General features: G+C 45.7%; 4 protein-coding genes across 4 annotated transcripts; 3 read left to right on the top strand and 1 right to left on the bottom strand.

Moving 5' to 3' along the window:
• Window positions 1-540: 540 nt before the first annotated feature.
• On the top strand, window positions 541-1,763 carry E1B28_008076 (uncharacterized protein; the record flags this gene model as incomplete). Its single annotated transcript, XM_043152863.1, has 4 exons — window positions 541-594; window positions 663-714; window positions 777-1,429; window positions 1,494-1,763. The coding sequence occupies 4 exons, from the start codon at window positions 541-543 to the stop codon at window positions 1,761-1,763; spliced, it is 1,029 nt and encodes a 342-aa protein (XP_043010950.1).
• Window positions 1,764-2,582: 819 nt separating this feature from the next.
• On the bottom strand, window positions 2,583-3,584 carry E1B28_008075 (uncharacterized protein; the record flags this gene model as incomplete). The annotated part of the gene is made up of 1 exon (XM_043152862.1): window positions 2,583-3,584. The coding sequence occupies one exon, from the start codon at window positions 3,582-3,584 to the stop codon at window positions 2,583-2,585; it is 1,002 nt and encodes a 333-aa protein (XP_043010949.1).
• A 2,608-nt stretch (window positions 3,585-6,192) lies between these two features.
• E1B28_008074 (uncharacterized protein) lies at window positions 6,193-7,790 on the top strand (the record flags this gene model as incomplete). Its single annotated transcript, XM_043152861.1, has 9 exons — window positions 6,193-6,290; window positions 6,344-6,426; window positions 6,488-6,521; window positions 6,571-6,712; window positions 6,765-6,932; window positions 6,985-7,060; window positions 7,126-7,254; window positions 7,304-7,491; window positions 7,548-7,790. The coding sequence occupies 9 exons, from the start codon at window positions 6,193-6,195 to the stop codon at window positions 7,788-7,790; spliced, it is 1,161 nt and encodes a 386-aa protein (XP_043010948.1).
• Window positions 7,791-10,811: 3,021 nt separating this feature from the next.
• On the top strand, window positions 10,812-12,299 carry E1B28_008073 (uncharacterized protein; the record flags this gene model as incomplete). Its single annotated transcript, XM_043152860.1, has 9 exons — window positions 10,812-10,930; window positions 11,000-11,106; window positions 11,168-11,243; window positions 11,309-11,340; window positions 11,406-11,410; window positions 11,467-11,617; window positions 11,679-11,839; window positions 11,922-12,103; window positions 12,173-12,299. The coding sequence occupies 9 exons, from the start codon at window positions 10,812-10,814 to the stop codon at window positions 12,297-12,299; spliced, it is 960 nt and encodes a 319-aa protein (XP_043010947.1).
• Window positions 12,300-12,714: the final 415 nt, after the last annotated feature.

Raw genomic sequence — 12,714 nt, 5'->3', positions numbered from 1 at the left:
CACAGCCCTGACACCTAAAACTCACTGGTAACGGCCCATCGTATCGGTCGAATGTGCTGCTGGTAAAAAATACGAAACGCTCCATACGGTGGGTGAGGATGGGCCATGTATGTAAATCGTTGATCACCCATGTATTCAGTTCGGAACGACGTACTGATGATCTTCCTTCCCTGATTCTTTCGAAGTCGACGACATACCCTTTTTCTACCGTTCCACTCCCGTGATTCCGTGATTTTCGAACATTATCGTACTGACGATCTTCCCTTTTTTACCATACTCCCGTGGTTCCGTGATTTTAGAACATTATGATCATCGTGTCAGTCGATAGTATCATCAGCTGTTGATAGTATCATGAGTTGTTATGATTCTGGCATCTGGAAGTGATCGGGAATGGAGAAGAAGGAAGAAAGGTACGCAGTCTTTGCTCGCTTGGGTGGTCTATGATAAAGGTTGTATACCCTGCTTTCTCATACGTACTACTAGCCCACTCTGTTCCCTTTGAATTCACTATCAACGTCCTCCTTGTGTGGGCCGACGGATATGACAAATATAGCATCTCTTCCCGTCGAACTCTTGTTCATGGTGATCGAAGAGGTAAGTACTTTTTTATCGTTAGCCCTTAAAATGCCGGAAGACGCTCCACTAATGCGAATCAACGATAGGCCAAGTGCCACAGAGGCCTCAAAGCTTTGCGATGCGTCAATAAGCTCTTGAGTGAGCTGGTGGAACCCATCATCAAGAAACCGTCGTTTTTGATTCCAACTTATCGAAACTAGCCAGCAGTTTGGAAATGTTGTGCGCATTATCTGATTCGGGTAGCCAGCGGAGTCGACCCATCGGCTTATACGTCCAATGCCTCATCATCCGTTGCTTTGGCCGGCTCTTTTCAGGCCCTGGCGCTTTATTATCGAGTAATGGAGATGACGATTCGGACATGCTTCGGAAGATGAAACCGGACGAAATACAACGGGAATTCGACGAGAGGCTGCTGAAAGCGTTGGGTTCGCTCAAACAATTGAAGTCTGTTCAGGTGTTCTCCGGTTTTGACTGTCTCTCTCCATCTTCTGTCTGGTCTTCTCTCCTCACGCACCAAATCTCCCTAACTAGTCTAATCGTCTGGGCTAAAACTGAAAAGTCCCTCATGGACTACCTCAATTCGTATTCCGGCATTCAGGAGTTGAGGATTCATAGGGCATGGGCATCGTCAGATACAACGGTCGACCGTGAACTGGCGGAGTACTTTGTGGAAACCGTGTTACCAAGACATCAACAGACGCTTAGGGATCTGACGATCACTGCAGCAGAAGAGGGGCCGTGGGCGGCTGCAAGGTGGAACTCAGAACGGTACGAGGTGGGTGAAGAATTGAGAAGTGTTGAGGTGAGCGTGAACTCGGAGGAAGTCTATCCAGGGGTTGATGAGGACGCTGTGGTGAGTATACGCTACTTTTACGTCGCTCCTTCATTTTCTAGAGTAAAACGTCTCTGGTATGCAGACTTCAATGCTATCTGTCGCCCATCGCCTCCGAAATCTCCGATGCGTATCGTTCTGTACTGCTGAGAGTAAACGGTGGGGATCTTCGTGGGGGTGGCTTTCTCAACAACACGAACCCCATACTATTGCGTTGATAACTCAACGAGTGTTGAATTTCGGTATTCCTCAGGATTCCCAACACGAGTCACCAAATGTTGAAGTTGACGGACAGGTTTATAAGCCTAAGCTTGGTGAGGATGGAAAGTTCAGATATTCCCCGGACGACGTCTGAAAAAGAGCCGAAGATTAGGAGACGGAGGCACTGGCAGAGAGCCCAATTGTCAATTTTGTGGCGGGTTCTATCGGTGATCAGCGCATGGGAGGGGTATATTTGTGCGATTCTCTTCACAAACGGCCAGCGGGTGATTTTGCAAATGTATATATATACTTATACTTCCTACTCGAACTCCGACTCAACATGTCTCAATATAAATATTTCTTATGTCCGCTTTCCGAGTCGTTTGGTGGCTGTGAACAGGAATACGTCCGAGCCGTCGCTTTCAAGAGCGTATACAGTTATTAGAGCTACCTCAGACTCGGAGGAGACTACTAGGGGACGAGATCCTATAGTGGGAAGGCCGACAATGTTCTCTCGCGGCGATCGACTACTTATAGCGGAAAGAGAGGTAATGCTTGGCTTGCTGACCTCGAAAATGGGACTAAAAAACTCGGCCTCAAGAAGATCCGAATATTGGCGATGAACTTACTGATCCGACAGTTTCTCGGCCACGGATCAAGATATATTTTATGAGCCGCAGCCCGGTGATTGGCTCGTGCCAGGTCTCGGTGACTCACCTTCAATTTTGATGAGCTGACTCGGACGAATTCGAGGCCGTGGCCGCCTTTCAAAGGTCGCTTTCAAAAATGGCAAGGCTCGTAATCTAGTAATGACATACAAGGAGAAAAATGGAGATCAGGACGACGAATATCAGAAAAATATAAATGAACGTAAATAGCATTCTAAATATGCGAGCCTACAGAGGAATTACCCAAAGCCGTACGAAAACGAAAAAAACCAAGACCGAGCCAGTAGTCAAAACAGAAAACAAATTCAAAATACAATCCCGTCAACTTCCTCACCACTCAAATCCGATTCGTACCCGCTCTCCAGATGCCAAACTGAATTCTCCACATATTCAACCGACCAGAGGTCATCAAGCTCCATGTCATCCGAATAACAACTCTCCGCTTCACTGCTATCATCAAACTCAAGCTCGTATTGGCATGGATAGGTAACCGTGGTCTTGTCCCACGAAAAACCGCTACCACGGTTTTGAAAGTCGGAGAAGGAGCGGGAACAGCGAATTCGACGTTTACGGTCTTCCTCAAGCTCACAATCCGAGGTATCTAGCTCGAGAACCGCCAAAAGCCGAGTCCATCGAGCTTCAGCTTCAGCACTCTCGAACACGTTCCAGAGGAAAGAAGGGGTAGTAGTGGAGGATACGAGTGTAGATCGGTCGGTGGACTCAGTAATAGTTCCGACGACAGACGTCGAAGACATCGAAAATTTCCTCGAACGCAAGCCAAACAAAGACCGTGTGCGAAGTAGAGAAGGATGAGTTTGTGTCTGGGTGGTATCCGCTCGGTTCTTCTTTGCAAGAGTTGTTCTGAAGAGCGATAACGAGCTCAGAGAGAGCTTCCTCTTGACTTCGAGCGGCTCGGTACCGTATCTACTCCGCGGGGCACGACTGCCAGTTCCAGCCCGCTCCTTTCGCACATCGTTAAGTCGTCCCAGAACCGATAGCTTCTTCTTCAAGACCAAAGACAACGGTTGGGTGCCAACGCGTTCCTCCGAGCCCTCCAAGCCACCTTTAGTCTCATATGTGCCACTAGCTTTCAACGTAATGCGAGAGATGGTCTTCTTCAGCCCACGAAAGTTCAAGAATGTCGGTTTCTGAGAAGGAGAGAAGGGAGGCTGTATGACGTTTGTATCGTTGAACTGAGATTGTACACAGGAGTCAGTGATGGCAGTGGTAGATCGTCGAGGTTCAGGTTGTGAAGAGATAGTACTAAGGTTACTCGAGGTGACAGATGTAGCGGGAATCGTAGCCATGATTTTCGTCCAGTTTCCAACAGAGAACCGAATAATAGAGTGGTGTCACTGAAACTATCGAACGGGTTGGGATACGGTGAAAGGTGACTAAGATTATGACCGACTCACTAGATTCAGATAGAAAATCCACGCAAAAGATTGCTCAAAGCGGTGACGACTGACTGATGCTAGCGGTGGCGATAGCTTTGAAAGACAAACTTATCTCTTCTGCTTTAAATATGAATCTTCCCTTCCCGTTTCGATCGAAGGGTGGCGAGAACCGAGGCCCTGTGGCCTTGAATGGTTTATTGTACCCTAAATGCGGTAAGAGCTTGAAGCCACATGCTTCCAAAAGGTAAACAAAGAAAGGGGGGATTCGCGTAGTCGAGAGGATAAAGAGTAATAAATCAGTGCAGGCTGGATCTGAGTACTGAGTATTGGAAGTCATTATAACTTGAAGGTTACCAACCGATTCAGTTGAAGCAAGTCGCGCGGTGACGCATACTGTGGCTATGCCTGGACCGGCTACTCCCATCCATCCACCGGATAATCGATAATCGATAACGGATGATGCATTGCCAGTTGTAGGGGCATATATATTTTCAAGTGACGGAGGTAAGTGTGGTCACTTACCCTGTCACTTGAATTTGTTGTGGCCCGGTATTCTGTGCGTCTATGGAGGCCAAAAGTTTCATTGTCAACTCGTCAGAAGCTATTTCCTTCTTGTATGAAGACAATGGAGCTATCGTAGGGGCATATATATTTTCAAGTGACGGAGGTAAGTGATGTTCACTTACCTGTCACTTACCTCTAATTCAGTGACAAGTAAGTGATCGGTCAGTGATGTTCAGTGATGGTGTGGGCTGGTGGCTATGCAAGACACAGCCACCCTATCATTCCACGACTGTGCCCTCTCTGCTGTAAAGGGCCCGAGAAGTTCTCTCAATCAACTCTCAATGCACAAAATCAATAGTATTTAAAGGATTAGAATTTAGAATTTATCAAATATTTAATATAGATCCGATGAGTGCCATAACCCGTTTGGACCTTATTTATATATAAGTGACAGTAAGCAACATTTGAGAGAGGGTAAGTGTGCTTAGGTGAGGGTAAGTGACTATGTAAGTGAAAGTAAGTGACTAGTTAAGTGGAGGTAAGTGACTAGGTAAGTGGAGGTAAGTGACTGGGAAGTGATGGGTCAGTGACAGGTAAGCGAAAGTAAGTGATGGGCAAGTGACGGTAAGTGATGGGTAAAAAATAGTAAGTGACAGGTAAGTGACAGGTAAGTGAGAGACCGAGATGTTATTGGAGAATTACCTTCATATATGGCATCCGCACGTCTGCTGGCCTGAGTCCCATCAACATCAATGCTCTCCTTACATTGATGCTCAAAAAAATGATGTAAATGCTTGTCTCTGAGGGCTTAGACTTGGACTAGACTCCCAGCATCAGGTGTGTAATGCTCTAGTATTCTATTACTACATTTATCGGGGGTACAGTACAGGTTTTCTGGTGAAAGGCAGGTTTGGTGGCAGTGTCAAGTGTACAGGTTCAGTGACCATGGATTCGGTGGCAGTGAAGTTCAGTGACAGGTAAGTGATAGGTAAGTGATGGTTCAGTGAAAAATATACGGTCACTTATGGTCACTTACCCTGTCACTTGAATTTGTTGTGGCCCCAGTCGTAGTCGCTCAGAGCACTCAGAGCACTATATTTATCTACCTGGAACGAAAACACAAATGCAGTATAATTGGCTGGACATGTCCTCAAGGCCAAGGCCGTGTAAATTCCTATCTATCTATCTATCTATCTATTAAGAACTCGGGCCCATTGATTCAGAACGCCGCGTTAGGCTACACCACCTGTAATTCATCGTGTGAAATATTATATTTCATGAGCCTCCTGCTTCATTCAAGGTCGACAGAGCTCATATTTCGATTTAAATACATGGAATACGGGTATACTAAAAGTAAAAAACAGCAGATATACGTTCTCCTGCCAGTGTGTCGTTCGGGTCTTAGCTCAACCATGATCATGATCGACTCCGCCACGCTCTAAACCAGCTGTAGATATTATATACCTGCTTCTTTCAAAGTCCACCGAACTTATATTTTTTGATTCCATTGCATGGAACACGGGTAATGCTAAAGTCAAGAGCAGGACATATACGTTCTCCCTGCCACTGTGTTGTTCGGGTCTCAGCTCACCCATCACCTCTAATTAGCTAGATTCAGCTTCGAACATGAGGCGAAAGTCACCTTGAACTATGGGTCGCCACGCGTCGTGAAAACCTGAATATTGTATTATGTCTAGACGCACGTTCTAGCGATTAAGTCAGCGAATTGGAGATGAGGTCGCAATTCACTCGAGTCTCGACTGGCTTGAGCATCCGAACAGAGTCGGAACATAAGTGCTGCTACGCTCCATTCCTCTAGATCATACTCATGACTCAGTTCGAACTATTTTGAGTTCTGATACTCCCATAGACACTGGAGATGGACTCTTTGAAATTCCCTTATTTAGACACAGTATTAAGCCTATGATTACATCTATCACATGATTTCATCATTAATGAGCATGGCTTTGGCAACGTGCTCTGATTGGGAGAAGCACTGGGTGATAGGTTTGAGATGGGAACTTCATATCTCAATCAACCCGTTCGACGCCCATGTCGTTCCGTCTGGGCGAGTAACATCAGCCGCGTCCGCCCAAGTGGATCTGGAAGCAAGTGCGGCACACATATATAGCTCGATGCTTCCTTACATTGGTTTCGTCCTACAGGCTACCCTCACCTGAGCGGGAGATAATCGATAATCCTTCGCTCAAGAACGGCCCAGTCTGGAATCAGTTTACCGGAGGCCAATGTGAGTGATTTGCGTATTTACCATCCATTCGCTTTCTCTGACCCTGCACCTGAATCGACAGTTCTTGGCACTCGTCCTCGAAAGTATTCTCTACGGTAGGCATCGATCTAGTATTATCCTCTGGTAACGAAGCAAGTGCTCAAGAGTCAACACTGTCTTTGGTCCCGTTCTAGGTTCCTTCTGTGTCCTCTTCGTAGCTGCGATATGGACAATCTTCACTAAACGTCAAGAAGTCAACTACAAACTCCTTACGACCCTCATGACAATGTGGCTGCTCTCCACAGTGGTAGGTTGCTTCTCGGTTCCGGATCGGACAGTAGATATTGACGATCCTCTAGCACTTGATACTGGATGTCACCCGTGCCAAGGCTGCTTTCATTGATGCCCGAGAGCTTCCAGACGGAACTCCTGGGTCTTTGGTATATTATCTCGACTTGTCCAGCCCGCTTCAAGCGGCGAAGTCGGCCACATACGTGACCATCACGTTGGTCGGTGATGGATTCATGGTGAGTTGCAATTTGCTTTATTAATCGACATGTCAATTGAACAAGGTTCAAGATATACCGCTGTTACGTCATCTGGGGTCGATGGTACATGGGTTTGATTCCTGCCATAATGCTCTGTGGGACGGGAGGTGAGTTTGTGGCTTCAGCCGTTGTGCTAGGGATGAATATCGATTGGCACGCTGTCATAATACAGTACCCGGATATGGAGCGGCGTACGAGGTCTCTAAAGTTGCACCTGGCGCCGAGGTGTTCGTCCCGGATATTCTCAAGTGGGTTACGAGTTTCTTTGTACTAACGTTCGCGACGAATGTCATTTGCACAGGTGAGTTGAAGCGGCCCATTAATGCTGGGTGGCTAAAATCCTTCCGCAGGGTTGATCGTGATCAGGATCCTCTCCGTGCAGAGAGCCCTATCCAAGTTGCACTCAACTCGAGAGCACCTCTCGCTTAAGACAATTATTATCGTCACGGAGTCCGCTGCGCTGTACTCTGCCACCGTCCTATCGCTGTTGATCTCGTACACCAGCGGTTCGAATGGACAATACCTTGTCCTTGATCTCGTGAGTCCAAGTCTTGAGATACGACGCACCTGTCACTTACCTGTTCTACGTCGTAGACCTCCCCGCTCATCGGAGTAGTCTTCACCCTCATCATCCTCCGAGTGACCCTTGTGTCCGAATCAGAACAGATCTATTCAGCATCCATACAGCTCTCTACCCACACCAGCAACTCCAGAGTGGCTCGAACAGAGGAATATGGAATGCAACCTCGGAGGACGACTGTCGCCTCGGTCAATGTTTCGCACTTCACGGAGAGGAATAGCCTTGACAACAAAGTGGCTAGCAATAGCATGGTTTGAGGGCATGATAATCAGTCACCAGTAAAACAGCAACAACTTTTCCCGAGCTTTTGTGGACGTTTTTGTACCTCTTCCCGAGTTTGGACTTGGTTTGGACAGACGGAATTCGTGGCGGCGTCAAATTCAATGATGAAAATTTAACGTTGGGGTTATTTGGTTATACACGTGCTTGAGCGCTAGACGGGAACATTTACTCGTGGTACTACGTCATGGTAGCATCAATAAGTAATATTGTTGGACTCCAGTAGACCTGTGACAGGACCGTCAATGAGCAAGCGTCGATAGACGGACCTGGAGATCGGAGTTTAAATTGGCTGGAGACCCGGAATCGTCCAAAAAAGGATTGTCAATTATGATCGAAAATACACGTGGTCGCTTTTTTTCTCCATGTTGCGCCCATCGCGTCCATCGCGTCCTGAACCTCACGCGCATTGCAAGAGGCTGCCCGAAGTAATACAAGATGTAACGTCAATTAATGGCAATAAACCACTTCTCGAGATCATAAACACGAACAACCTCGCCTCAAATCCCCCATATCCGTCAAATTACCTCTCAATGCTCTCAGAAAAAGAGCTGAACCTAGCTCTTCATATTCTCGTAGTTGCGTTCTACATCACCACAGGCCGAGAAAATCCCCGTGAACATCAAGTACGAGCGGTTCATATAAGAATGATTTGGCTATAATTGCTGGTACTGATTCTGGGTCCAGAAAGACATTAACTACGGCGTCGTTGATGTGGATGACGGGAGAGGATGTGTGTCAATCACGGTTTCGCCTCTCAAGCAGTTACAGGAAACACAAGTGAGTAACTAAACTCAGCCTTGATTGTTACTATGACTTACAGAAGCGGTATTACTAGGCAAAATATTTTGAAAAGCTCCGGATACCAAGGCCTGTGGTCAATGAGTTGACAGACAGGACGGCAGAGTTCTGGAAGGCGCGTTCATCAAATCTGACGTTTCATGCATTTTGTTTAAACCGAAGACGTCGCGACGTCTCTCTCAAATCAAAGTTTAAACTTTTTTTGAGCGACCTCTTAAGAACCCACTGCAAAAAAAAATATTGTTATTAGCTTTGAAGCCTGTAGATTGTAGTAGTGTCTTATGTCTCAATCTCAATCATGCTCTCAAAATTTCAACTCAATCTCAATCTCAATCTCAAAATTCAACTCAAATCTCAATCTCCAAAAATTCAACTCAAATTTCAATATCTCTAAAACTCAATTCAATCTCAACTTGACATGAAAGATTGAGAATATGAAGGTGGTTAGATATTTAAAGTTCAAATAATTGAGAGTAAGTAGTATAGTCTATACTAGAGTCAATGGTTATTATAGAGAGCAAAGGTAAGGTTATTAGTATTGCTTGTATTTAAGCAAGGGTGAGATGAAGGTAATGTTAGCTGTTTTGATTGTGTTACACCTGCGCGCACGCCATATCACGGACTTGTAAAAATTTGCTAAGTACTTGGTGTGGGAGAATTTTTATAAGTCCGTGATATGGCGTGCGCGCAGGTGTAACACAATCAAAACAGCTAACATTACCTTCATCTCACCCTTGCTTAAATACAAGCAATACTAATAACCTTACCTTTGCTCTCTATAATAACCATTGACTCTAGTATAGACTATACTACTTACTCTCAATTATTTGAACTTTAAATATCTAACCACCTTCATATTCTCAATCTTTCATGTCAAGTTGAGATTGAATTGAGTTTTAGAGATATTGAAATTTGAGTTGAATTTTTGGAGATTGAGATTTGAGTTGAATTTTGAGATTGAGATTGAGATTGAGTTGAAATTTTGAGAGCATGATTGAGATTGAGACATAAGACACTACTACAATCTACAGGCTTCAAAGCTAATAACAATATTTTTTTTTGCAGTGGGTTCTTAAGAGGTCGCTCAAAAAAAGTTTAAACTTTGATTTGAGAGAGACGTCGCGACGTCTTCGGTTTAAACAAAATGCATGAATTTACTGATCAAATTGTCTTTCTCTCAACTTGAAAATCTCAACAACCATGCAAACTAGGACAATGTTTTTGATTCATCTGCACAATCTCCCGGCTTTATTGTAGGGAGGTGGCGTCCTCAAACACTAGCGTGATGAGCGCAGTAAAAGTGCAGAAAAGGTCCAGATATTATCATTTGCTTTACTAATATGTACTGCGAAATGATGAGTCGCAAAACGAAGAGTCAAGTCGAGAACGCACACCATTGATAACTTGTAGGCCCAACAACTAGTAACGGCTCCTAGCTAAAACTACCAAACCAATTCCACTGCCCAACTAGATCCTATGGGGCCAGAATCATACTTGAGCTGAGGAATGGTCAGATTGCGGGGTTTCGAGCGAACGGGTAAGAAAAAACTGTCGAAAAGGCGACGCGATGGACGCGACATGGAAGAAAAAAAGTGACCATGTGATTTCGATCATAGTTCACAATCCTTTTTTGGACGATCCCGGGTCTCCTGCCAATTTAAACTCCGATCTCCAGGCCCCTCACAACGAGTTTCTTGTGAGGGGTCGGTTACAGGCCTAGGACTCCAGTATTATCATGATAGCGAAGACGACCATGAGAAAGTTCTTCCAAGACTCTCGTTCGTTGATTGATGTTTGCCGCAAGTTCGCCGTGTGGTCTGGAGCAAGCTAGTTGGGTTAGTACTGGGTTTACTCGTTGCAATGCATTAACGAAACTGCACGCAAAATAACACTGAGTTTGGTCAGCCTCTTGAAGGTTTTAGCCCATGAATCACTGAGACATGAGTACTTTTCTGGCTTGAGATCGATCGCATGGTTCTTAGATGTTGTTTGAACACGATACAACGTTCCTGAGCCTCGGAAATTTAACAATACAAGAGACCAATTGAGATGCTCGAAGCTGATTGAACGTTTGCTCACCGCTGTTGGTCGTACGCATGAGGGTGTGAGAAAAAGATGGTTGAAACACGCGCCGGCTCACCCACGAGCACACGTCACTCTTAACACCGACCATACGAAGCAGTATGAGAAACGTATAAATGGAAGTCTTCGACCAACAGGCTTCTCCAAGTACAGCGATGTACTTCCTCCCTCACATCCTTCAAAGTCTCGCCTTTGCAGCGACGACTTTCGGGTTGTTAGTTCCCCAGGCGAAGAGGTGCGGTTGGTTTTCCTTATGTAAACAAGTCCTCTATTCTTGACGTCGTTTGATCTGGGAAATTAACAGGGCAACAGTCTGTAATGGACACGCTGAACTGTGTCTTCGAAGCTACGGAAACGTGACCTTTTTGGGATCGCATGATTCGTTTGCATTTAGTGAGAATCCTTTTGCGCGTAGGTCATGATGTTTTTCTGTGCTTTTTCTTCCAACTTTGACGTGAAAATTATTCACTAGTTGCGAGAACTCAAGAGGTCGACATCCCGTCACAACTTGCGCTCGGTGTACGGTTCCTACAAGCCCAAGCTCATATGTTCGTCCTCCTCTTTTCGGTGGAGGGAGACGGCTTGATGAGGTTTTGCGCGTAATGCCATATAGGAACGATGGACAGCTTCATTTCTGTCATACAGGTGGGTGTCCTTCTTTAACTACTGCAGCTGGCGCATCCTGACTAAGGGCTTTATCCAACCACCAGATTGCGTGCGTACCTTCTTTCAAAGACGGGGTGAAAGTACAACCATATGATATTCCCCCAGGTTCTCTTTGATGGAGGAACCGTCGTGGATTATTTGGGCAAGGTCAAAACCTTCCTCGACGCGAACCCAAACGAAGTCATCACGCTACTATTCACCAATCCCGAGGGTGCATCGATTGCCGATGTGTGGAAGCCTGCATTTGATGACTCTGGTGAGACACCCAGACAGATTTAGGACCAGATGTTGGGGCTGATGATTTAAAAAACAAACAGGTATAACCCCACTTACGTTCGTACCCCCTCATCAACCAATGAAACGGTCCGAATGGCCTACACTGGGTGAGCTCATCGATAGCGGGAAACGAGTGGTTGTTTTCCTAGATGCAGGTGCGGAGAATGGAGGTGTTGAGTCTATTCTTCCTGAATTTACGATGGTGTGTGTTTCTAACTTCTGCTTCCGCTATTTTATTTTTCTGAGATCTCTAAATCAAATTCTCATTAACCGTCGCTGTACAGATCTGGGAACCCCCTTTCAGCTCCACAGACAAGAATTTTCCATGTCGTGTTGACCGAATCGAAGGCCCACTGACCCCCGCTGATCATATGTACATGCTCAATCATAATTTGAATGTGGAAATCGTGGACGGAGTGCTTCTTAGTGACAGAGTGGATGCACCTACAACAAATGGGATTGCTTCGTGAGTACCTTATGTGTTGCGTCGTTTGAAAGCTTATTTATCCTCCTAACCCCATGTGCGCTTACATAGGATTATGGCAGATGCAAATGGATGTAGGGGATTCGCGGACGGATTACCACCCAATTTCGTGATGTTGGATTATGTTAATGTCGGACAGGGACTGACAGCAGTAAATCAGTTGAATGGGTTGGCGTAAGTGATGGAAAGAGGGGTACTTTGGGCCCGAGATGGAAGGCATATTCAAGAGAACTACTTTGTATCGAACTAACAGGGACTGGTGCTTTTAACAACAGTGCGGTTGACCACAATATCCTGCTGGAATGGCATTTGAAGAACAATGCTACCGGAATCACCAATAGTGCGATGGCCTTGGGCGGATGTTCCTGCCACATCCTTATGAAGTTCCGCCACAAAATAGTGAATTAACGCGACGGATCCACGTTTGGCCGAAAGAAAGAACTTACAGAGGCAATGAAAGGTTCGCCCGGATTCACAGTAAGATTGGGTGTCTTCGGATTTGGGAAGGTGATGTTTGCCCCTCCGTTGAGCATAACAACCCATTGGATGGCAGGCGCATTGTGCAACCTATCGTAGACGTGGGCGTGTTGTGA

Source organism: Marasmius oreades, chromosome 4, assembly GCF_018924745.1.
Source record: "Marasmius oreades isolate 03SP1 chromosome 4, whole genome shotgun sequence".
NCBI lineage: Eukaryota > Fungi > Basidiomycota > Agaricomycetes > Agaricales > Marasmiaceae > Marasmius > Marasmius oreades.
This window is presented reverse-complemented; position numbering and strand designations above follow the sequence as displayed.